The 25,381-nt window shown below is 53.4% G+C and overlaps 1 protein-coding gene across 3 annotated transcripts in view; it reads left to right on the forward strand.

Annotated features, from left to right (window-relative positions):
* ARRDC1 (arrestin domain containing 1) overlaps nt 1–24,033 on the forward strand; it is a 40,260-nt gene extending 16,227 nt beyond the window's left edge. The window contains exons 2-8 of one of the 3 annotated variants that reach the window (XM_062591155.1): nt 2,128–2,238; nt 14,929–14,979; nt 15,518–15,672; nt 16,140–16,322; nt 16,691–16,867; nt 17,171–17,579; nt 18,555–24,033. In XM_062591155.1, coding sequence (XP_062447139.1) covers nt 2,128–2,238; nt 14,929–14,979; nt 15,518–15,672; nt 16,140–16,322; nt 16,691–16,867; nt 17,171–17,579; nt 18,555–18,619 — 1,151 coding nt within the window. In that variant the 3' untranslated portion in view covers nt 18,620–24,033. The remainder of the gene's footprint in view (nt 1–2,127; nt 2,239–14,928; nt 14,980–15,517; nt 15,673–16,139; nt 16,323–16,690; nt 16,868–17,170; nt 17,580–18,554) is intronic. The other 2 variants (XM_062591156.1, XM_062591157.1) reach the window with 2 other exon arrangements.
* The last annotated feature ends 1,348 nt before the right edge of the window (nt 24,034–25,381 follow it).

Raw genomic sequence — 25,381 nt, forward strand, 5'->3', positions numbered from 1 at the left:
GGCACTCCATGGTGAATCCTCTATAACCCGAGCTGCTCTGAGTCTCATCCTGCATCCCAGTGATTTGGTATCCCTGGTAACGGTATGCTAACAGCTTTGAAGTGTGTAGAGAAGAAGGGAGAGTTTCTCTGTTGCTGGGAAATTGCCCCCAAGTTTTTCTGCCTGGAGTGTAGGAGTCTCTGGGTGCTTTTTGCCCCTTCAATTGCCCTAATGTATCTGGAATGGTAGCACAGGGCTGGCAAGCGGGACATCAGGAAAGCACTGCGCCCAGCATGGCCTGCCAGGCCTGCGGGGGCATTTCAGAAGAGCACAGGGACTGCTGAGGGGTTAAATTGCTGTCTTGTAACCAAGGCATGAGATACCTGGGTTGAAACCATATCCACAGGGTAAGTGGGAATGTGCTCAGCTGCCGTGGGGCCCAGTGGCTGGACCCTTTTTCTTCTTGGCTTAGCTGGTGTTTAGCAGCAAGAACAAGAGATGTTGGGGAATTGAGAGCTTCAGGTAAACTCTGGGGTGTCTCAGGACCCTGTTATGTCTGTGCCAGAGGGATGCCCAGAGCACAGTGGAGATTGAAGTCTGTAGTTCCTTGCTGACAATCCCTTAGGCAAGAGTCCACATCAAGATCAACCAGGAATGACCTACTGGAAACCCACGATCACAGCTATTGCCATGGCTTGCACCAGAGTGAGTGACCGTGAGGAACATGACTAGAGAGAGCTGCTTGTGGAGGGTGTCCAGGATTAGCACTGCTGAGAAGCCCAGAGCTCTCCCTCCAGGGAACCGGGCTTGTCCTGCCTCCTGATACAGGGCAAGTGTTAATGGGCAAAGTGCTTCTGCTGAGAACCAGAGACCGATCCTGGGCCGAGGGAGCAGGCCCCATGGGCTGAGGGTATCGTATGAGGGTGCGTAGGCTGTGAGCTCGAGCAGCAGCTGGACTCGTTAATGCTGTGCAGGAGAGTCCAGCTCCCTGCTGCTGCAGCAGACAGGACTATAAACCTTGTGTAACCTGGCTAATGCTGAATGGCGTAGCCCGCCCAGCGTAAGCCCTAAGGCATCAGCCTTTCATTTGGGGAGAGGCCAGTAAAGAGCACAAGCAGTTTTATTGTTTCTGCTGTTGTTTTCTAGCTGGCTGAAATGCCGGTGTGAGGCAGGTGTACAGGGTTGACAGGGAAAAATCTTGCTACCCTTCTGTCTGCCAGCGGGCTCTTTGAAGAAACCGGGAGAGCAGGACTTAATGGCTTTTCCTCTCTTCCTTGTGTTCCTGCGAGGATGGATACCTCCCCAGGATGCACGGCCTCACGGGCACTGCTATCTCCAGCTCTTGCAGCCGTAGTAGTGGAGCAGAGCTGGGGCCCATGTTCTCCCCAGAGATGCTACCTGACTTCAGCTGCTGTAGTCAGCCCAGTGCAATGCAGTGCCTGTGCCAAATGCGCCTCTCTTGGCAGGAGTAGAAGAATGCCCCATTTCTTGTGGGGTGGGAGACTGCAGAGCTGTTTGTGCACTCAGTGCTCTCTGGCCAGGGACATCTGAATGTGTAGGAAGGCTTTGCTGCCACAGATGTCCTCTACTGTCAACCTGAGTGCAGGGGCTGGTGCAGAAGTTGGGAAGATACTGATTCATCTGGGAGAAAACTTGGGAGAGGTTTACCTCTCAGGGAGCTGAAATTGCTGCTGTTAAGGCCTTTCACGGTGCAAGGAGGCCAACACAAAGATTTTAATGATGATGACAGCTGGGAAGAGCACTAGGGTAGCAGAGTGTGTAACGATGCTGAGACTAACAAAGGGGAAAATGTGCCTCTGAACTGAAAGCGTGACCTGGTTCCTCTACTCCCTTTTTCCACCTTGAGTGTGTTTTCATGCTCCCATGGGAGTACAGCTCTGTTCCTGTGCATAAGGCCCACATACAGTACTAGAAGCAAGTCTGAATGCGTGGGGGCAGGTTTAGCTCAGCTGGTTAGCGCGTGGTGCTACTAATGCCAAGGTTGTGGGTTCAGTCTCCATACAGACTTATGCTGAGGGTTGGACTAGATGATCTCCAGAGGTCCCTTCCAACCTTACCATTCTATGGTGATTCTGTGATGAGGTTTTGCTTTCTCCCAGTGCTTATGTGTGTGCTTTCTCTTAACAGCTATCAAGGTGAGCTGCATCGGATCCTGTGGGGTGTCTAACAAGATCAATGACACAGCATGGACCGTGGAGGAGCAGTACTTTAACAGCACTCTCTCTCTGGCAGATAAAGGTAGGACTCACAAGGAAGCTGTAGAGGTCAGTGGCTGTGCTGTTTCTTGCTGGGAGATGGGCGATTCTAAGACGATCTGCAGAAATGCATCACCAAGGCTTGAGCATCTTGTTGATGTGAAATACTGCTTCGCAGGCTGCCTTGGCCTGTGCACGAAGGATGTGAGCCAATATTAGAAATTACAAGAGCTTAGAGGGGGCTGTGTGGAGAGGCATCCTGAAAGGCTGCAGAGCTTGGCAGCCACCTTGCAGCCACTGCTTGCATTGTCTGGCTGTGATCTGGCTGAAATGGGGCTATTGACAGCAACTTCTCCGATGTTGGTGGGTATCTACAAGTATAAAGGCCCTGTGGGTTCACTGTGCTCCACTTCCCATGTGTGTTGTCTCTGGAAGTCACGAAACACTGCTTGAAGCAGGTGAACAGAAACCAGTTGCAGGCCAGGAGTAGTCTGACTGCACTGAAGGGGATGTGGAGAAGTTGCTTGCTCTCCAAAAGAAACCTTTGAGATAATGGCCTACAACAGCTACCAGGGCACACCCTGCAAGCCTGGATGCCTAGAGATAGTGCCTGGGTTGTATTATGCGACAGGGTAAAGTGACACCAGCAGCCTCTAGGGAATCTGGACTCCAATGAATGCTGCCTTTCTGCTGTTAAATAGGTCAACGTTACCACAAATAATTCATGCTGTGCTCTGGCTCCTACTGAAACCAAGAGGTGCCGGTATTCACCTGCTGAAGGCAGTGGCTGCAGCGGTAACTGTGCACCAAGTGTGTCGGGAGAGCAGGCTAACAAGCGATCAGAGTGCCCTCTGATCCCGTTTTATCTAATAACAGGAAACGGGTGAAACTGAAGTGGCAGCTCCTGCTTGCTCAGCAGTTTTTAAAGCGGAGCTTTTAGCATCGAGGGGAGACTGACCTCATCCTTAGAGCACTCCGGAGAGAGTGCTGCTCGCTCAGGTCCCGGAGAAGGGAGACAGCTGGCTGGCTCGCTCCCCGGGTTGGCTCCCAGCCCGGGGACTGCAGGAGAAGGCTAGACTGCCTGGGAGGGCAGCGAGAAGGGCTCCTGCCTGGTTTTGGAAACGGTGCTGCTCTCAGCCGAAGATCCCAGCTGTGAATGGGAACGGTAGCAAAATCCTAGTGGCTTTATAAGGTGCTCCAGGCAGTTGAGCTTAAATGAGCTGAGAGCTGGAGGCCGTGAACTGGGATTGCAGCGTTTTGGAGCGTTGTAAACCTACAAGTGCACTGAGGAAAATGAACCTTCCAGCTTTGTTTCTACTGTTTGACCCTTTGTGGGGGAAACCACGATATTGTGGTCGGTTCAGTTCTGGTAAAGCTGAGTTGTGGCGAAAGTGAACCTTGTAGCAGGAGGGGGAAAAACTGGGCATGCTCTTCCCTAGTTTTGCAGTCCCTATGAAATTTTAATACCCATTTAGGCAGTCTGTTCTTGTGAGTCCTTAGGAGCCATTCCCGTGATGACCGGAGCGAATGTGGCCAGCGGTTCTGTCCCAGGCTGGGAAGGATGGAAGGAAAATGTATTGATAGTTGCATATTTTCCTGACTCCGAGGGGATGCCCTCGAAGGCCTGAGATTGAAAGATCCCCCCCTCCAGCATTTGCTATTTCCAGCTCTTAAGCTCTTCATGGAAAGCCCTAGTCTTTTTGCTCTTTATGTCTTGGGACCCAGATTTTTGAGTCCCGCTCGGTTCAGTGTGGGTATTTATCAACTACCAGTACCGTGAACTCTGCCAGAGCCTGACACTGACTTGAGAGCTGTGTGTCTGGGGTGGGGGTGTTGGCGTTGGCCTGCTCCCTGCCCCCCGGGAGCGGGGCTCGGAGCTGGCGGCCGCCCGGTTCCGTGCCTGAAGTGGGATCGAGGCAAAACAGGCCAGCTGAGTAGGCTTCCAGAGCTAATGCAGCTCCAGGCAAGTGGGAGGAAGAATCAGCGGTGCGTGACTTATTGGTGAAGTAGTGAATGCAGTGAAGGGTCCCTTCCCACCCTTAAAAGCTGAAGTGCCTTAAAGTGCTGTTCCTGTCCTGCCTTGCAAAGACCCAGTGCAGTTAGGGCAAAAAGCCTGGTCCCTGCTGCCGGAAACCTGGGGCAGCGTGCCAGATACCTGCCGTCGGTGACGTGGGGTCTTCTGCCCGTCGTGCCAAGGGCGCAGCAGATGCAAGTACCGCTCTCGGTGGCTGAGGCGGCGCGCGCGCGCTCCTGAGCTGCCGTGCCTTCAGAGAGCCACGGGCTGCCGTCCCCAGCCTGCTTTCCCAAACGCTCCTTCCCCCAGGCAGGCTTTGATTTTTAATTTTTGCTGCCCAGGTCTATCTCGTTTCGCTCGTGCTTGTCCCCGCCGCCTCGCGCCCGACGTCCGGCCCCGCGGATCCCGGTCTTCGTGACTCCTGTGCTTTGCATGAGCGTGCGGAGCGGTGGCACCCGACCAGCCGCCTGGCAGGCACGGCACGACGGGCACAACGGAGTTACCGATCCCCCGGAAAACTGTTCACCGTCTCCCAGCTATGAGGAAGTAGATGAGCAGTCCCTTCGCCCGGGCTCCCTGCCAAGGGCAGAGCTTGCCGGGTCTCTGTCGGTTGTGTGACTGGTACAGGGTTATGAGTTACTGTCCTGGACTTGCCGTGTTCGAGCCGTGTCCTCGCAGGCTGGATTGCTCGGCCTCCGCGAGGACGTGGAGGGAGCAAGCGTGGTGTTCCCGCGGGAGGGGGATGGCATCAACGCTGCCTTTGGGCCCGAGCCCCCCAGGAGGGACCGCTCTGAAGCCGCCCCATGAACGTGCTGCGCTGGGCTGCGCCGATTTGGGAATAAAAGCCCGCGGCTAGGTGCTGATCGAGGCTGTGCAGCAGGAAAGCGAGATCAGCGGCTCCTGCCGAGCGGTCCTCCTCGTGGGCACGACAGACGTACCGGGCGGCCGGTGGCTTCGCGTGTCCCGGTCCCGGCACGGCGTCCCCGCGACGAGACGGTGGCCGGCGCTCCTTAGGGACGTCGAGCCGTAGCCTCGTCGACGAAAGCAGCGGGGCAGGCTGCCGGCGCCGGCTCAGCCCTGCCGTTTTGGGGCTCCCCGGGAACAGCTCTCCCCTCCCCGCGCGCCTTGTCCCTGCTTCCACGCCCAGCGGGTATGAAGCCTGGCTTGGAGGGGAAACCGAGGCAGAGCTGTGCTGCCGCTTCACGGGATGGAGGGTGCGGAGCCGCGCAGTGCTCGCTGGTGCTGCGGGCGATTGCGCCCTTGCCCGGAGCCTTGGGAGTGACGCGGAGGCCCTGTGCCACGGCTGCGCCCCGAGTGGGCGCTGCTTCCCTGCCTCCTGCCGGCAATTTGCCTTTTCCTCCCAGCCCGGCCTGTGTTTGACTTGGACGCTCACTCCCTGGCGTCGCTTTTTTTTTTTATTATTATTATTTCCTGGGTCGTCTTTTTGCAAAGGGCGAAGCAAACAAATGGTGGCGGGAGGACAAAAGCGGGAGCAGGGTTAAATTTCCCGAGCTGTTGGCGGCACAGGGGATCGAGTGCACCGGTTGCACGGAGGCTGAAATAGCACCGCTTGTACCCGCTGCTCTCGCACAGAGATGTTTCTCTTGGGCCGGAATAAAGGCGTAATTCAGCTCCGTGACGGGCGCCAGCTCCTCTCCCCCCCCCTCCCCGCCGCAGCTCCGGCCTTATTCAGCCGGAGAAGAGCAGGTCCGTCGTGCGCCTGTACCCACGCAGGGCTGTTTTCTTTGGACATCCTGCATCTCAGACCGCGCGCGCACAGCCCTTGCCCTTGGATTGTGCATGCAAAGGCAGATTTCTTTTTTTTTTTTTCTTCTTTTTCTTCTTCTTCTTTTTTTTTTTCCCCTGTAATCCTACTTGTACCTGAGCTGAACCCTTGCTGGGAGCTGGTTGTAATTTCCAGCTGACCTTGCTTTTGGCAGCAGGTTAGCAAGCTACAAGGCAGCAAAGAAAATTTTTGGCTGCTGCATGTACTTCCTCTGCTGGCATATTTCTTGCACAAAGAGCTAGAAGCGGGGAGCTGGGCATCACCTCCACCCTGGGTGGCTCTCTGCTTGCCTGGAGCAAGAGCTTCACAGCCAGCAGAAGGCAGAGGGTGATGATCCTGTCTTCTGGCCTAATTAAAGCAGGTTTAATGATCTGACTGAGCAGGCACTGAAATGCCTTGGATGTCTTGTCCCTTTGGGTGCCCAGGAATCGCTCTGCAGGCAGGAGGTGGCAGGACCACGCCAGAGCAGAGAGGGGCTCGGGGGCAGTGATGGGCTGACGTGGCTGGCGGTTGCTGTCTGGTGTCCGTGCTCGGCTGCCGAGTTCAGGAGCAAAACTCCACATTCAGGCCGGGCAAACCATGTGGAAGGACCTGCAGTTGCCTCGGCTCACAGCGGCTTTCTCAGCAGTTCCCAGGTTCTTGCCTCACTGTTAATCCTCAGTGGTTTTTGCAGCCTCGCTGTTCTGTCAGCTCCTGTAGTTCATTGGAAATGTCACTGAAAGCTGCTGATGCAGAGATTGGTAAGCAGCAGAGCCTTTCCCTTGAGGAGCTGCTGGGCTTTCCGGTGTGTTTGCTTCCCGTGCACGTAGCTGCCGTGGTACAGCAGGGTTTATCCCGGCAGCGTTAGCCGTATCTGAGCGCCGGAGGTTGCTCCCGCTTGGTGTTCTCCGCGCGTGCGGATCTGGCGTGAGCGAGTGGCTGCTCTGCGCTGGAGCTCGGAGCCTGCTGGGTGCCCGGCTCCCACGTGGCTAGTGCAGGAGTTTGCAAGCTAAGCGGAGTTGAACGCTGAAGTCTTTCTCTTTTCGGTTTGGCTGGGCTTGCTGTCAGGTTACCGTGCGGGCTGGCTGCTGCTCCAGCCGAAAGTGCCCGGGTTTGTTATAGGGATGGTACAAGAAAATATTTGCTCTTATCCTTATTCAGTGCCGTTTGTAATCCTATGTATTAGCTTAATCCACTGGAGACTGAGCTGGAGCCCCCAGGCTAATGCTGCAATAGCCCTGCATTGCCTGAGGTGCCCTGGCAGGACAACAGCAATGCTTCCCGTCGGACGCCTCGGGTGCAGCCGGCCGAGAGCAAGGCGAGCTCTGGCCTTGTTTACTTGCGGCGCGCGGTTTGCTGGGCTGCAAAGGTAGGCGAGGAGGGGTGGAGGAGGGGAGGGCAGAGCGGGCGCCGCGGGGCCGCCGGGGCTGCGCCGAGAGGAACGGTGCTCCTTCCCGCGGCCGAGCGGGCCGTAGCCCGGCGCAGAGGCGGGGGCGTCTGCCTGCCCTCTGCTCTGAAGGTGCAAAACTCAGACCCGGTTTTTCCCCGCTCCCCCCGCCCCAATACTTTGGATTGCTACGAGCGAGGGGCGGGGGGACCCGCAGGCACCAGGTACGTTTCCTTACCGAAGGATTTGGCCGGCGCAGTTAGTGCAGCACTCGCCAAGTAGCTGGAGAGAAATTACCATATGGCCGGGCCTGCTGCTCCTCAACTACAGGGACTGAAAAACGCCCGCTCCAAAGGCTCAGCTTGTTCCCGCTCCAAAGCGGCAGCGCGTCTGCGTGCGCAGCAGGAGGGAGCAGGCCGGCCGCCTTCTGCTCGGCGGGTACCGGCAGGGAGAGCTGGTGGTCAGGGCAGGAGCCCGGGATGGAGTGAAGTCTTCCAGGCTCCTGGTTGTGGCTGTGCAGCAAATAGCAGTGTTGCACACCCTCAGCCTTAGCCTGAACCGTGCGTGAAGCCCGGTGAGGCAGAGATGGAGGCGTGTTACCTTACACTGCCACTACAGTTGTCTGGCCCTGCAGACTTCCGTGTGCTCAGACGTCTGGGCTGTCTCTCGCAGTGCATCAGAGCGTGAGATTTTGTTGGGTGAGTAATAAGGCTAGACCGAGCCTGTAATGTTTGTGCGTCAGTGACCAAGGCATCTTCCTAGCCCGTTCTGGCTTCTCTCCAGTTCCATGCCCCGCTGGCACTGAGCTGGAGGTCCTGGCTGATCCGTAGCAGAAAGGCTGCTGTGCTGCCTGAATGTGCATGCCTGTACTTCCATGCATGGAGCTTCAGGCTCTTGTAAGGATTTTGGAAGGAAATGCTGGGGCTGGGTGTGCAAGCCTAGGAAGAGATGTTTGGCTGTTATCTCTCTGCTGTGACACCAGCTTGAACTTGTGGCCCAAGTGGATCTGGCCCTACCTGTATTGTAAGACTGTTTTGCTTGGGACACTGCGTGACCAAGAAGGTCGCAGAGCAGCCCTGTGAAGCCAGCTGCAGGTGGCAGGTAGGGCCTGGCTTCCTTGTCTCCGTGCACTTGTCTCCTGATCCTAAGCCCAAGCCCTTGCTCACTTGCAGGACAGAGGCTGCTGGAGAATGATGTTGCCACCTTTTGGCTGGCTGGCGTTTAGCCCCTTGCCCATGCTGGCACGGGGGGGATGTGGGAAGGTAGCTTCCCTTTCCTGGTGCCCTTGGCCACCAGCTGAACTGGCGGTGTTGTTCTTGGAGGAATGGTGGAGCTGAAGGGCCGTTGAAGCCCTCTTGCCTGTCTGCTCTGCCCGGGCAGAAAGCTGGCAGCGTTGGCTGGGGAAGCTGGGCTGGTGAGAGAAGAGCTTAAACCCTTTCAACAACTGAACTCTAGTGGAGTAATCTCTACTTAGCTCGTTGGTTTAACAGCATAAATCCTGACGGGTGGTAATTTCTGCCGTGCATCGTCGTAACGGTGTCAGGTTTTCCCGTGCCGTCGCGCCTCGGGCGGGATGGTGGGAGCGGAGTGCTGGGAGGCCAAAACGCCGGTACAAGGCCTGAGCCCCGCCGTCCCGGTGTGGAACCGAGGGGAACGGCGCAGCCGTGGCGGGGAGAATCCTTCTGTTTCCAGAGAAATCGCCGCTGGCAGCAAAAACGAGAAGGGGAAGCTCCAAAGTCGTTCTCTGCTCCGCGCTGTGAGATGGTCCTGCCACGCTGCTAGCTCGTCTTTGCTGTTCCTGCTCTCCGAGTGGTTTATTTTATTCTTATTTTTAAGCTGTGGCAGACTTTCTAAGGCAGCAGCTTCTTTCCCTTTGGGAATTTGCGGGGAGGATGTTTCTAAAGGGCGAGCGGGGGCCGGTCCGCGCCGGCCGGGCTCCGAGCCGGAGGAAGCGCCGCCGCGGGTACGTCCCCCTCGCGGAGCCCCGCTAATCCGGCCGCCTCCGCGGCCTGCTGGCTTGCTCAAGGTATTTTTAGCTGCCTGTAAACTTCAGGAAAAGCTTTTGTGTCCGAGCACACTGGGGCCTTTGTTCGGGCTTGTGGGAACCGCGGGCCCAGCGGGGCCGCGCCGACTCGCGCGGCCCTTTCCCCTCGCGCCGAGCCGGCGGCGGCTCCGGGAGCACCGCAGCGTGCCGGGCCGGGCCGGGCCGGGCCGGCGGGCCCCGCCGGCGCGGCGCTGAGCTGGGGCTGGCCCGTGCCGCGGCCTCCCGGAGCAGCGGCCTCCACATGAGCTCCTGGTGCGGGAGCGCAGGGAAAGGGCTGCGCGCGGGAGGCAGCGAGGCGTGCGCGTCGGAGCGGCCGTCTCGGGACGCCTTCCCGCCTCGATCTGCTGCCAACAGCGAAGTTCCTGTTACAAAGTCAGCTTGGGTGGGGAAGGAGCACGTTAAAAATCCTGCATCTTTACTCGAAGCCCTCGAGGCTGGGCGACAGGAGCAGCGAGCGGCTTCCCAGGGGCTGCAGGAGCTCGCAGGAGCCCCGGCTTGCGGGAGCTCTCCGAGGCGCAGGTGGCTCGCTGGACGCGTGTTGCCCCGTTCTGCCGCTGGCCTGGTCGGTCCTCTGCTCGCTCTGCGCGCGGAGGGGTCCGTCCGGTGCGGGACCGCGTGGTGGGACGCCGCAGACAGCACGGGGCAGGGTGCCGTCAGGGTGGCTACGGGGGACAGGTCGCACAAGTTGCAACGCGAGCCCAAGCTTGCGAGGGCCGAGCTGCCTCCTCCCCGGGCCCGGGAGCGGGCGCCGTGCCTCCCCTCGCGCCGTGGCGGGGTGCTTTCTGCTGCTGCAGCCCACGTGAGAGGTGCCGGGGTGTCGGGGCATGCCCAGCCCGTCGCCTGGCTCAGCCCACGCTCGCAGGGCGGCTGGCGCAGGGAACCTGCAGGTTTTCCCCATCGTTGGATAACCAGTCAGTGCTTAGACATGGACATGCAGCCTCAGGAGCGGAGCCGGCAGGAGCGTTTTAGAAGTAGCTGCTGCCCCTTAGTTGAGCCCCTGTCTGTTCCCTTCCCCGTAGGAGGGGGGACTCTGCTCTGGGCTCTCCGGCCTTGCACCTGCCAAGAGCATCGGACACGTGGGAAAAGCCCAAAAGGGCTCCGTGTTCCCCAGCAAGTCGAATACGGAGCCTCTACTGCGTCCGCCCTGTGGAGGCGGGGGCCGGAGGAATTCCTGCCAGGAGCTGAGGAAAACAGCTTAGCCTGGGGTTACTGCGGAATAGCCGTGTCTCTCCCTCCCTGGTAGAGGACACAGGCAGGACCTGGGTTTTCCTGCAGAATCTGCTGGCTTGTCGCTCTACCAAGTGCTCTGGCCCATGCCCGTGCTTTCACAGAAGCTTTCCATCTTGGTCAGGATCTTCTGTTTTTGCTCATCTATTTTTATTAACCCTTGTCTCAGAAATAGCCCTGGCACTGAACTCCCACGCCCATTCTGCTTTCCTTGCGAGCAGGCTCTTCTTAATGTCTGCTTCTGACTGCTACGGACTCCTCCAGCTTGGCTTGGTGCACCCCAACCGGACCTGGGCCTGAGGTCCCAGGTCCCCCGTGTTGTGCTGCTGTCTGTCTTTCCCCCAGACCGTGCTGGGCATGACTCCCCCAGCAGAGACCTCACCAGCTCAAACAGCTTCTGTGCTTGCAGTAATGGCAAGAGATGCAGGCGTTCAGCTGGAAGACTGGTCTCCGTGAGCACTCCGCTGTTGGTTAGCCGTGCCGACACTGGTACCATGAGTGTGTGTGCGCGCATGAATGGGACCTGGGGGCTTGGCTTTTCCAGTCCCCTCTCAGCAGCCTGCTTGTGGCATGTGGGCCAATTTCTCCAGCCTGCTATGGCCGCTGGAAAATTGCTGGTACCAGAGGATCTTTGAGCCAGCATAAGGCTGCTCCTCCCTCTTTGGAAGAAGGGGGAAGGAGACTGTGGGCAGGAGGGAACAGGTCTGAAAACAGGAACCACTGCTAATTGCCTGCTGCGTTTCTGTGCTTAATGGAGTGGAGAACAGAGCTGACTGTGATTTCCTGGCTCCCTCCCTGCTCAGTGCTCGATGCAGGGCTGAGGTCTGGGCTCTTGTGGCCATAAGCCAAGCCCTACTGTGTTGCGCAAAGCTTGTGCAAGCTGCAACCTTGCAACAGGGGACATGACTTCTCCAGCCTTGGAACTCATACCAGTCAGTGAAGAGCAGGAATGGCCTTTTTCAGCCGTCGTGGCAGCTCATTGCGGGGAGAAGCTGTAAGAGGGTTGCAGTCTAGGAGCCATCTGTTATCTATTAATGCTGGTGTTCAGGCTTGGTCTGAGCTATTGGTGGTGGTATATGCTGACGTACAGGTAGGTCTGATCTTGTGACTGATTTGCATGCTGGGCTACTAGCGTGGAAACTGCATCAGTGCCACAAAGTCTCTTGGTGGCTCAGACAGCTGACCTGCATCCTATGCGAGTGACACTGGCTCAGCACGTGGCCCAAAGAACGTACTTCCTCACTGTGAGGAAGAGTGTTAGTAACTGTGAGCATAAAGTACTTGCAGGCTCACTTCCAGCCTGGCTTTCTGATGGTGCACGTGAGCTGGGCTGGAGGTAGCAGGCTCCTCTTCACCTTCAGGCACGGTGTCCTGCCCAGTCTTTGGCCTACAGAGCTAGGGCTTCTAATGGCAAACTTGGTTGTGGATCGAGCATGTGGAATTCTTGCATTAACATCCACAGTTGGCTCTTCCCTGCTGGGAGCAGATTAAACAGCTGTAGGTGTTTAATCTGCTCAGTAGGTGACAGGCCGCATGTAAAGCCAAGGTTTAATTGGTCTTTGTTTGACTGAAGTGATTTGTTAGATCTTGTTGCCTGTGCTGTAGAAGAGGGACTTTAACCCCATGGATCTGTGGATTATTTCTAAGGAGCCTGGAAATGCTGCTAAGCACTCTTAGCAGGAGACTGAGGTTTGCCGCTGGGTGTTTGGCTCCACGGGCTCCACAGGCAGTGCATCTGGAAAGACACCAGGTACTGGTGGGAACTTGTTGGCCCAAAAGGATGTGGCTAGCATCTCCCATCCAGGAAGGTAGAACAAGTCCTATTAGTGCAACACAGAGGCTGCGAAGGAAAGTTAATGTATTTCAGCTTATTGATTTGCTTCCCGAAAATGAAGATTCTGCTGTAAGATCAAAGTTTTGAATAGCACCTTAAAAAAAAAAAAAAAAAAAAAAAAAAAAAAAAAAAAAAAAAAAAGGCACAAATCCCTGGAGCAGCAAACAAGCGTTTGGTTAGTTGAGTCATTTGAGTCATTCAGATTAGCAAGACTCTACACTGTAGCCAGCAAGTGAAGGCACTGGCTACATCTCAAACTACATTCTCTGGAGTGAGACTGTCCAACAAGGGAATGGGAGAAGCTGCCCCAACCCCTGTGCCTGTCCTAGCTCCTCAAGGCTGCCCCTGCCTGGCAGGCTTAAGGCTGGCAGCAAAGGCTTTGCATTGGTATTGAATTGCTTTATGCCACCACCTTGTGACAAGACTGGGTGTTGCATTTTAGCCTACATAGTTTGGTATGTTTTGGGGGACGGGGAGGGAAATCACTGGGGGCATGCTTTAGATGGGGTGACGGGAACAAGCAAACTCTCCTCTCTTTAAGGACAATATCTATAGACATAAATAGACATCTCTCATTTTTCTCCCGACTTGCTTGTGTAGGGATACACGATCAGACGCTTGTCACATTATTTATTCTGCCTGCCTTGGTGCTGAAGGTTGGATGTGCGCTTGCAGGGGTGTCTGCAGAGCCCTGCAGCATGCCTGAGTGAGCAGACAGGGCAGGCAGGCAGCATTTCCCAGAGCGAGGGATGGACGGAATCAAGCACCACCTTAGTCCGGCTCCTACCTGGAATTGCATTGTAAACGGTGTGTGTGGGGGGGATTTACCCACCTGTCTTCCCCACCTCCCTCTGTCATGCAATCTGCTTAATCCCCTGACAAATGGGCTCTATTACTGTCAGCTCTGCAGTGCCAATATTGCTAACAGGCAAGCTGTCTCCTCCGCCTTGCATCAACAAAATAGCAAGCCAAACTTAGAGTCTGGGTACCTCCAGCAGTAAGGCAGATCCTACAAAGCAGAACAAATACAGCTTTATTTCATAGGTATTCAGGTCTCCTCTCAACCCTGCCAGTTTAAAAACAAAACCTCTCATGTTTACACGTATTTAACAAATATGTATAGCACTGTAAATCTTAATGCTTTTTATTGAAGACAACTTCAGCAGCTGACTGATGTTACTGAGTCACACTAGGGGCCCAGTTCAGCAATCGCTGCTGCACTGGGAGGAAATTTGGGTGGGAAAACTGGAGAACAGATGGGGTCCAGCAGCCTGACCTTGTAGCTGTTGCTTTAGCTGTGCACTGAGTCTTGGCTCTGGTCTGCTTCCTGACGGCTGCTGTTGTAGAGTGAGATAGAGCAGAACAAAACAAGTGTTGAGGCTTTACCTACCACCACTATGAGAAAGCTGGGATGCAGCAGTGGGTGGGGAGCCTGCAGCCTTCCCTGAAGTGCTCCGCTTCATATGCGTGAATTCACTCCCTTGGGCTGCTAGCACAGACCCCTCTCCTAGCTGATCAAGTCCAACTTCTTAATGCTCATTCTTGACTCCGCTGTTCTGCGAGAGAGTAGGTGTCTCCTGTTGAAAAGGGACTTTGGAAGGTGGGACTGGGAGTGAGTTCTCAGATCCACCTAGGCCACGAGCATCAATGCGGCTGGAGCTGGAATGGGGAGCAGTGCCTGGGAGCTGCCAGCGTCACAGCCGAGGCAAAGAGCGCGTCGTCAGCGTAAATGTTTGCACGCTCACTGCTATGGTAGTACAATTCTGTCCAGGGGCAGAATTCAGGAAATCTCACCAGCTCCTGTTGTCTAGACAGCTGGGCTGAGGTATTGCAGGTCACTTCTTAGGACCACAATTTGAAGGGTGGATTTAAGCCTGGGAGTTTGCCCCTGGTCACAAAGGGGCTCCCTGGTTCCAGCTTCTGAACACTGGGCAGTCTGTGTGGGGCAAATGAAGCTTGGTGTGCAGCAAAGGTTAAGACTATAGCTGTCTGATGTCCACCAGACCTTCTTACCACCCTTAGACAGTGCTGTACCTTTTCATCTTGCCCCTCACCAGCTGCAGCCCGCTTGAGGAAAAATAAATGCACAGCATCCCTTCTCCAGGCCGTACATCAGTAATCTGGGTCCAGCTGCTTGCTCTAAAGCATACTATGGCACTGGAATCCCTTTAAGTCTGTTAAAATCCACCTTATTTCAAGAGTATCCTAACATGGAACCACTGATTGGGAGTGGAGATGTCTGTTATCCCAAGGAAAGGTGGGTCCTGGCAGATACTGCTTTGACTCAAGCGCTGCTTGTTGGATCTAGAGGATAAGTATCATGTTGTCCATCGGGTGAAGGCAGCTGAATGAGTGAGCTGTTCTCCAAGCAGTTGCCTGTCTCTCCAGAAGGTCGTGCTCCGCATGTGCCAGTTCTGAGCTGACCGGCAATCCCACTCACTTGTTGCTCTTGTTTCCTGCAGGGGTCCTGACAGCTGGAGAGCACTCCTTTCCCTTCCAGTTCCTGCTGCCAGGTAGGACACAGATAGCAAACATCTCAAGGCTCTTTCATGCAAGCCTTGGCTTTCCCAGCCTCTGGAGATGGGCAGGGACTTGGGCTTTACTGCAAAGGCAGGTTGGCAGCTCTGCTTGGGGACGCTAGAGGGAGCGTAAGGTCAGCCACTGACTGCAGAGCTCAGGCAAGCGGGAGACCTTCTGTGCGGTGCAAAGCCGTGTTGCTAACACTACTCTGAGCTTGACCCTGGGAGCACCGTTCGTGTGTGTGAGCAGATCCCAGCCTAGCCAGCCCTTCTGAACCACGCTATAGTCAGAGAGAGGGGCTCTGCTCTCACACCTGTGGTGTGTAAGGAGGCTTGCAGTGAGATCTCCAGGCAAGCTGTGTTCAGCTCCATCTCTCTTCTGGGGAATTGCAGTGTGCTTTGTCTCTAACGTACTTGCAGAACTCTTCAGCTGAAGAGGAAAAATGATTCAGGGGACTATCTATTTCCAGTTCAGAGGTGTTTGGCATGACTCAATCTTATGATGCCTTTTCCTTCTCTCTCTAAACTCCAGCCTCTGCTCCTACATCGTTTGAAGGCCCTTTTGGCAAGGTCCTCCATCAGGTGAAAGCTGTGATAGACACACCTCGCTTCTCCAAGGACTACAAGTGCAGCAAGATCTTCTACATTCTCTGCCCACTTAACTTGAATGACATCCCTGATATTGAGGTAAAAGAAAGGATGAGTGGTTTGGGCTTGGGCTTGAGGCACTTGTCCTTGTCACATGTGCTGTTTGTGGGATAATTGTGCAGTCAAACAACTTCCAGGCTCCATACCCTGACTGAGCAAGGGCAGGACGAGGACTCCTGCTCCTCATATGTCCTGCCATGCCATCTTAACTCTGCATGCTGGAAACTCACATAAATCTTTCAAAATGGTATACAGTAAAGAGAGGCATCTGCCAGCAGCACCAGGTGCTCGTGGAGACCTGGATTTGGGGAACATGCTCTGAAGGGAAGAGAGGCTAATAGCGTAGCAAAACTGGGGCTCTGGAGTAGTGAGGCCTGTCACCTGTGGTAATGCTGTTATTGGTTCTAAGAATCAGATATTCCTGCTTGCTCATTTTGAATCTCTGTTTTCTGGGAGGCTCTTTGGCTCCCTTAAGCCAACATCTTTGTATTTCTGTTGTCCCGCAGCAGCCCAACACTATGTCAATCACAAAAAAGTTCAACTACAAGCTTGTGAAAAGTGGCAACATTATCTTGACTGCCACCTCAGATCTCAAAGGGTACATCGTGGGGCAAGCAATTCAGCTTCGCATGGATATAGAGAACAAATCAGGCCGCGACACTGGAGCTGTGGTGGCCAGTCTGCTCCAGGTAAGCATCCCAAAGGGCAATTTGTTGCTCTGCTGGTACTCCTCTCAAGCTGATACAAAGCTGGTGCAGTGCTAACCACAGTGCATATCTGCAGTGTGCATCTGGAAGGTAGTAGCAAGGAGTCCAGACCTCTGTCTGACTCTATTTCCTCTACCTTTCTGGAAAACAGGCAATAGGATGCATCTTGCTTACACCATCTCAGTGTATCCTGTAACTGTAGGTTACCCTGCCCTGTAATATGCACATTAGATTTGTACTTGTGCTTATTTGACAAGCTGTCTGGTGCTTTTATGCCCTGTCTTGCATTTGTGGGAGATGCTAGATGCCTGCAAACCTTCTGCTAGCTGTTCTCTCTCTTGTCTGCACAGAAAGTGGCTTATAAATCCAAGCGCTGGATTTATGACTTGAGGACCATTGCAGAGGTGGAAGGCTCAGGAGTGAAAGCCTGGAAACACGCAGAATGGAGGGAGCAGATTCTTGTTCCAGCATTGCCCCAGTCCATTCTGCAGGGCTGTAGTCTCATACATATTGATTACTACATCCAGGTGAGTATCTTAATGCACCTGGGGGAACTGGTGCTCCAGTGGGCTGTGCTGCAGCAGCGGGGTCTGCCTTGAGGAGACTGTGTCATGCAGCATATGGGGGGAGATGCTGCTTTGATGAGGAACTCAGTGGGACCAGTTTCCACGTGTTGGTGCTGATGGCTGAGGCTGTTCTTGGGTTTCTCTGTTGAGCTCTCACTGAGCTCGGCCGCTCTGTGGCATGGTAGCCCTTGTATCAGGTGAACCTGGCTGTGTCCACTGCAATGTATAATGAGGAGGACACCATTATTTCTCTTTCTCTTCCAGGTTTCTCTGAAGTCGCCAGAGGTTTCAGTTACTCTCCCCATATATATTGGTAACATTGCTGTGAACAGGGTCCCTCTCAGCCCCTCCCAGTCAGTGCCGCACATACCGTCTGCTGTGGTACCCAGTGCCCCCCCGGAGGAGGAGGCTGCCAGTGGTTATCACCCGATGGACAATGTTTCGATCCCCACCAAAAGCCATTCCCAGCAGCAGCCGTTCAGCTATGCTCCAGGACTGACCTTCCAGGAAATAAGGCTGGACTCGGAGCAGACGGGCTCCCCAAACCATCCCACGCTCTGCCTGTCAACAGGAGCCACTGTCCCTTATTATGCTGAGGGGAACGTGGTGCCTGTTCCCACAGCCAGCTCTCTCATTTTGCCTCCAGAGTATACCACGTGGGGCTACCCATATGGTGAGCAGTCCTCTCCTGAGGTTAAAATGGTCTGGTGGTGTGATAGTAAATGTCTCCTATGAGAAGAGTCGAGCTGCAAACTGAGTTGGAATACAGGGATGTTAGCTTTCCAGGGGACTGAAGTCAGAGGAACATGAGATCGCTCTGTCTGCCTTAGCTTCGGGAGGAGTTCCCCTCTTACAGCTGTAAATGCCGGCTGTCCGTTCCCGCCTTTAAACCCACGCTGCCTCGGGCTTGTCCTGAGAGGATCTCCCTGTTGTGAAATGAGCTCTCAGCCTCCCACTGATAGAAGAACTTCTTGGCTTGTGGTGAGGCTGGCGGGAGCAGAGCCAGGAGAATGATGTAACTGAAATCTTATGTCTGACTTGGAGCAGGCCTGGATTTGGTCTGGAGACACAAGTTGCGTGGGTGCAAGCTAAGAGACTGTCCAGGCCAGAAAAGCTTGAGGAAATTCCAGCCTACTGGATTCCTGGAGCAGAGGTTGTCGCAGGTGGCTGTGGGGGTGGGGGCGAACCAGTGGTATGGCTCAGTCCTACCTGAATAAACCAGTCTGTTGCCACAGGGTCATGCTACGTTAACTCAAATGTGTAACTTCACCCCTGGCTTGTGGCACACCAAGCACAGGTTCTCTGTGATCTGGAGATGTTAGTGTGCATGATGGTGCTCATGGAAGGAGGAGACAAACAGAACAGGTCTTTGAGGTGCTGAGTATAACCACTGTAAAGATGAGGACAGGGATGGGACTGGCTGGCTCAAATCCTGTGCATGTGAGCATGAGCTCATTTACTTCAGCAGGGTAGGCTGGGTCCTGAGGGCCTTTAGCAGGAGCGGAAAGGGAGGGAGGACATGCCTGCACTGTGCGCACGTGCATGCGTTAGCAGCTTGATTCACTCCGTACTGAGTTAGGTAGTCTAGGGTGAAGGGAACCTTGCAAACACCCGCTATAACCTCTGTTATTCTTTATTTTCCCTGCAGAGGCACCTCCATCCTATGAACAGAGCTGCAGCAGTGCCAACTCCAGCATCAGCAATGGCAATTAGCCTCCCCTGCTTTGAGTCCCGTTGGTGCTGCCCACCCCCAGGCACCACAGGTCACCGGCCGACTGCGAAGTCTGGTACAGCACAAGGCGTCTTTTTATCTCTGCGGCTGCTTGGCAGGGTAAATGGTGCATCCCAACTTGGGCTTTTTAAGCCTCTTTCTTGGAAGGGGAGAAAAAAACAAAACAAAACAGGCAGCCAGAGCAGCCTTGGGTGTTTGTAGGAGAGGTCTGGGAAGCAGAACCACCTCCTACAGCTGCACAGAGTGCTGCAGGACTGATTTTGCCCCTGGGATGCCCTATGCAGCAGCCTGTGTTTAAAGTACTGTAGTCAATACTAACTGCTTTACTATCAAAGCACCTGCGATGCCTTATTTGAAATGCTCCTGACTTGGCATGTCTGCACTGTAGGCAAAGGCTGGGCTGTGTGGACTTTTCCTTCTCTTTTGTGGGCCACGTACTCTCCAGAAACGTTTTGACAGCCTCCTCCCCTTGTCCTTATAGGCCTTAAGGGTAGCTGAAACAGGAGGTTTCTTGGAGTAAGCAGGTTTGGAAGGTGAGGGACTTCTGACAAGCCAAAAGCACAAGCCCTTGTTGATGTATCTGTATTGTGGGGTGAGTGACTGGCAGCCTTTGGTCCTCTAGCAGCGGGCTGGACTGCTGCCCGCGTGCTCTGAGTGGAGAACAGGCTCTGGTGGCAGGGAGATCACTGGGGTACTTCCTAGCAACCCAAGAGGCCCTGATGTGCTGTGGAAGGAAAGCGCCCTGTCGTTAGCATGGGTATCCATCAGGCTGCTTCTGGCTTTCTTTGGCAAGACTAACTTCCCAGAAGCCCTGCAGGAGGCTGTGGCCTGCTGGTCTCCATCCTTGCTTGCTGCTAGACCTGCAGCACACAGGATAAACAGCGCTACTCATTTTGCTGGGGTGGGGGGACCAAATCCCCAATGTCCCATCTCCCACACCTGTGCGGTGCCCTCTCCCTCCCAGCTGCCGCTGCCTTAGGCAGGCCAGAATTATGTGACAATCAAGCTACAAAAGTCGATCTGATGCTACCTCTGAGTCTGCCCAAGGACCCTGTCCATGGAAGCCCTTTCCTCTGAGGTGAGCCTCATTCAAGGCTCAGCCTGGCGTCTCCTGCAGGAGCGGTCCACAGTGCTAAGCAAGTGCCGAGGGCACTTGGCCTGGGGACTGTTCTCTCTGCGAGCTGGTACTGGTTTACTGCTTGTCTCCTGAGCTGCTGCTTGAGCCACAGCAGGATGTGAAAATGAGTGAGAGGGAGAACATTCTGCTATGCCTCGTTTGCAATCTCTGCTGGAACTGGCAGGTCAGGGGAAGAAGCTGGTGTATTTAAAAGAACATTTTTCTTTTATGCTTTTTCTTGTGTTGTTTAGCTTTTTAGTATTGACTGCCCAATGTGAAGAAATCACAAATCAGATATTTAAAGCTATAGGCACTCAGCCAAGGCTGAAATTGTGGACTGTAGAGCTTCGGCACCTCTGAGAATTGGTCTCCACACTGCTTCATGCTGGGCAGGCAATAGCTAGCAAACCTGTTATGAGCGCTGCAGCCTCTGCCTCCTTGTTTTAGCCTGCCTCTGCACACCCCTGGCAGGCAACTGGTGACAGCCCTGCTTTGCACTCTTTCTTTGCAAATGCTTTCTTTTTTTAAAGTGTTGACTGCTTTAAGGATAGTGTAAAGGAGGTGCCGTTCCAAGCAGTGCTAGCACAACATGCACCAATGTTGATAGAATGATTGTCATTGTCCATTAATATATATATATATATGAGATGAAGTTTTGTTTTTAATGATTGAAATCATAAATACAAATTTTAATGCTGTATTTAATAAATTATTCTAAGAGAAATATTGTGCTTTTTCATCCATTTCTGATACTTACCCATGTGCCTGTTCATGCCAAATCCAGGAATGCACCTTGCTGATTTCTTTAAAAATTAAGGAAGGTTTTTGCCCCCATGGGAAAGATAGTGACTTCTGCCAAGACAGCTCTGTGAAACAAGCACTGTGTGGCCTGGCTGACTGCAATGCTGCATCCTTAGTTCCAGGTGACTGGAGAAAGTTGGGCACCATGTGGGCTCAGCTCTGGAGAGAGTATGTGCTGGACTGCTTCCCTGGCCCTGTGCTGAGATGCCATAGCTTGTCCAAATGGTGTCTTACTTAGTGCTCTCTGCAGTCTTAATTCAAGCCAGCAAGGAAAAGGTGGTCTGGTGGGGATGAAGGGAAGGGTAAATTCATCCTTCAGGAGGATGGAGATGGGATAGCCAAGATCTGGCTGGAAAGACTGGTGGCCACCAACCCATTACTCTCTTCTAGGAGCCACGCTCCTAAAGAGTCATTGGGAAGAGACTTATTAAAAATGAATGAGGGTTCCTCCCAAAGTGTACAGACTTTGATACCATGTCTGACATGTGTAGGTGTGCAAGGGTGTGTTATAGAGGCTGTCACTGCAAGTAGTCTGAGGCTTGATCTGTGTCTTAGACACAAGGGTCCTTCTTCACCCTCTGCTTGACTAGTGCTTTATTCCCAGTCTTTATTTAGGACTGACCTACTTGCCTGGAGGTTTTTGTCTGCCATGAAAAACATTATTGATATGCAGGAGGTGAAAGGCAGATGCTTGTTCCTTCTTAAAGATACATCTTAAAGATCATCTCTTCCTGCTAGTTAGTTGAGCCTGTTTTGCCTGGCTGAGCCTGTAGGTCCCGTGCCCTTCCTTGTTCTCTACAGTTAGTCTGTAGTTGTGCTGGTCTGTCCTATTAAACCAACAGGACAGATTCCTTTTTCTCATTCAGTGTTACCTGTGCTTCTTTCCCCTTTCAGGACATATTTTTGTCTGCACCTATTTCTTCCTTTCAGGCCTGAACCCAAATCCCTTTCACACCTCTGGAAAAGTTTCTGTGAGCTCTCAAAGGTCCTGGGTATGATGGGTTTGGGCTACAGCCTCCTGACCCAGCTGAGGGCTGGGGAGAGGCAGCCTGTGCTGGGGCTGTGGGTTCCCAGTTTCAATGCTGCAGCACAAGAAGCTGTGCTGCCTGTTGTGTGTTCAGCCCACGCGCCCATGGTTCTGGGCTGGAAAACTTGAACGCTTTTTTGCTACTGTGGCTCAAGGCAGTGGGATGCCCTTCTAGTTCCCCAGCCAGTGTTTGTGCTCCTAGTTTAACCTTTGCAGCTGGGAACAGACACCTATGTTGGAGACTCCAGAGAGGAGAGAGCTGGCATATCCTATACAGCCCTTTGTGTCATGCCCTGCAGTTCTGGAATGCTCCAGTGCATCTAAGCTTACTCATCCGAATTATTTTTGCTAGAAAACTGGCACTTCGGCACCTTTTGCTTTATGTGGTTTCCCCTCTGCAAAGTAAGGAGCAAATGAGCATGCTGCTTCTCGCAAGTGTCCCTCTCCGCAAGCAGCTATGGAAGGAGCAGGAAGGAGTGGAGGGGTCCAGGCGCTTCTGCTGCGGAAGTGGGGGTATGTCTCATGCTTAGCACAAGCACCCTTTGCTACTCCAGTCAAGTCACCTTGTCTCTTTGCCTGGAAGGAAGTGGTAAAACTAGAACTTACTGTCTGCTATTGAGTGACCTGCCAGCAGGGCTCTCTGACACAGCATCTAGGTGCGATCTTAGTTGGAGCTAGACCTAGTAGTAATCCTAGTTCTTCTTCCAGATGCGAGGGCTGGGCATGCAGCGGTCCTGCAGGGGCGAGGCCTTTCTGAGTCCTGCTGGTTGGCTGTGGCCAGGATGCAGTAAGGGATCATCCTGTCTAAATCTGTCTCTACAATCTTGCTACTATGCAAGATGACAAAATTATTTGCAAAGTGCTGTGGTTATCAATGGTCCTGTCCTGGTCTTGCTTCCTGAGCCTGTTTCTTAGTGTTGCAATAGTGAACTGAAGCCTGAGGTGCAAGAGCCTTCCTTATGTTTCATAAGGAAGGACCTGTAGACTTCAGGATGAAAGACACTCATCTAGATAGCCCACCTCTTCTTAAATTTTCTTAAAGCTGTGACTGCAGCATGCTATGGTAGCGAGGTCCACTGAATAGATGAGTAGTTCGAGTGAGTGTGATGGGGCAAGAAAAAGAAATCCTGGGATTTGAGTATGTTCCCTTCTGGAAAGGGTGAGTGGACAGCCCCTTCCACTATGCCTTGGCGCTGTCCCTCTTCTTTGCAGTTTCTCTGATTTCAACCTCTTTAAGTTAATGGGAACTCTTTTGGGCCCCTGGTCGTTCTTGTCTCCTCTTTCAGAACTCTGTAATAAGGAGAAAGAAAGGCTGTTCTCTGAACCCAACTCTGGGTAGAAAACTTTAGTGCATAGAAATTCATTTAAATTCTTGGCTCAGATTTTTAAGCAATTGTTTTTTGGGTTTTGTCTGAAATGGGGAGGGGAAGTGGTGGGGTGTGAGTGAAGCTTGTGAGATAATTGTTTCCAAACTCAGCGTTCAATGGAAAATACCAAAAATATCTTCTGTCCTTTTATCTGCTGCTGCTTTTTTGTCTTTTGTGTTTTTGTTCTTGTCCTGCTCGCCACATGTGCAGCCTCCATATTTCAATGTTGTTTGTGTTCCACTAAACACTGCTTTGGCACCTGCTGTTATGCCGTGTGCACGAGCTGGGGAGAGGGCAGGAGGCGAGGGACGAGGCGGCCTCTCGGCCCCCGAGCTGCTGTCGTCCCCCCTGATCGAGCCAGTTGTTTGCTTACTTCTCCCTGCATCTTGGTGCTGCTCTGTTCTTCCCATTGTCTATTCATGCTGCAGCCTCTCTTGGGACAACTAGTTCCCCTGCTGAGGTTTTGATTTCATCAGAAGCCATTAGGACGACAGGGTATGCTCCGATAATCTGAGCTCAAGCGGAGGGAGAGCAGGGGGAAGGGCTTTTCTCATCCTTTTCTCCAGCTCTTCTTTTTGGTGGACCTTGTGTTCTTTTTAGCTTTCTACTGACCCTGCAGTAGCTTTGTAAAAGCAGGTATTTTCCGCTATGACCACAGAAGGAAGTTTTCCTATTGACTCAGCACAAAGTAGAATATAAAAGGTTGTCTAAGGTCTGATTGGCTTTTATTCTATATTTTTAAATATTTCCAAACATCTGCAACAGGAACATCTGTCCTATTCATCCTCCCCAAGAAAGACTGGTGGGGGAAAAACCCTCAAAACCTGTGCCCTTTCTTGCACCGATACTCATGGCTGTGATTCTTTACTCTTGTGGTTCTCTTTACAGATTCCGGGGTTTTATACAACAGTATTTCTGATGGCTCTGTACGACCTAATATTTCTGCACATTTTATTACATGGTTTTAAATGTAAACTAACAGTTTTACATGTTTACCACAGCTTCTGGGGAGTTTTTTTGTCCTGAATTTTGAACCACCAAATGTAAAGACCTGCAAATGTAAATAAAGAGCTCCTTTTGTAAGACCACGTGTGCTTTTGCTCAAGGTAAATGGGTGATGAATGCAGAGCTGCTGGTTCTACGTAAAACACTGATGGCAATGCCAGGAAGCCCTGTACAGTGGATGAGAAGTGGCTCCTGCCTTTCAGAGGAGGTATCTGCTTCTAAAGCTGAAGCTCGAAGTCCAGTTTATAGCTAATGCTGAAGGAAAGCTGCTGCTTCTCCCAACGTAATGGGGGAAGAGTTGGGACAGACCGACAGCAACCAGCTGGTCTAAATTTTCCCTTTTTCCCTCTGTGATGAGCAGTTTGGTCTCCTTGATAAAGAGAAGGCTCTGTGCCTGCCTGGCCTGAGGTCTCCCTGCTGGAGGAAACTGTGGGGAAGGTTGGGTTTTTCTCTTCCTGCGTAGCAGGAATCCCAGGATGTGGAGGTTTGTCACTGCTCACCCCAGTTGGTGCAGGAGAGGGCGATGTGAGCCTTGCTGGATCCTTCAGGAGAGCAGGAGCTTGAGTTGCCATGAAAAAGCTGGGGCTTTGCTTTCCGCAAAGCCGTCTGGCACTGTGTCAGGAGTGAGCCTTTCTGCCAGGTCCCTGGGCTCTGTGGCTTTTCTTTGGGCTCACAGCTGCTGCTTGATGAAAAATGGAGAGTTTATTGCAAAACAGATCTTCTTTGCTCCAATCCCGTTAATTGGCACTTGTAGCTGAGCTTGTTTTTGCAGCAGGTGGAGCTGCGAGTCTCCAGGTGGGATTGTAGCTGCAGCAGGCAGAGATGGGTTATGAGGGCTCTGCACATGCCTGGGGATTTTCTTGCCTTCCTGTAGGAGCCTCTTTCCTGCCTGGTTAAGCAGGGAGGTTTCTGTTGGTGACTGGTGTATCCTCAGCTTGAGCCAAGAAAGATGGAGCCGAAGCGAACGCAACTGGAAAGCTGGCATCAGACCAACAGCCCTGATGGGTCCATGGGTTGGCAGGAGCCCAGCTGGCCGCACAGGCTGGAGCCCCCCCAAAATCAAATCCTTGAAGAGGCCGTGTTCCCGCAGACCAACCTTGTTCTCAGCCCTTTCCCGAAGGTAGGTGCAACGGCCCCTACGAGTCCCAGAACCCAGCACAGTGGTTTAGAGCACTGGGACCAAAATGCGGTGGCCCTCCACTCCCCACCTCCAGCAGTGGCTGAACTTCCCTCTCAAGATTAACAACCCTCACGTAAAATGGTAGCGATGTGCCACATCTGAAGGTTAATAGCTGTCCTCGCTGGAGCTGTGGCTTTCTTGCCACACTGTAAGATGCTGATGTTTTTCCTTCACTCGCTAGTTGTCACTCAGTTCTGGGGAGGTGAGAGGGGAGCGATCAGGAGCAGGGAGAAGAGCAGCTGGGGC

The sequence above is a fragment of the Rhea pennata genome, chromosome 18 (assembly GCF_028389875.1).
Source record: "Rhea pennata isolate bPtePen1 chromosome 18, bPtePen1.pri, whole genome shotgun sequence".
In the NCBI taxonomy this organism is placed as follows: domain Eukaryota; kingdom Metazoa; phylum Chordata; class Aves; order Rheiformes; family Rheidae; genus Rhea; species Rhea pennata.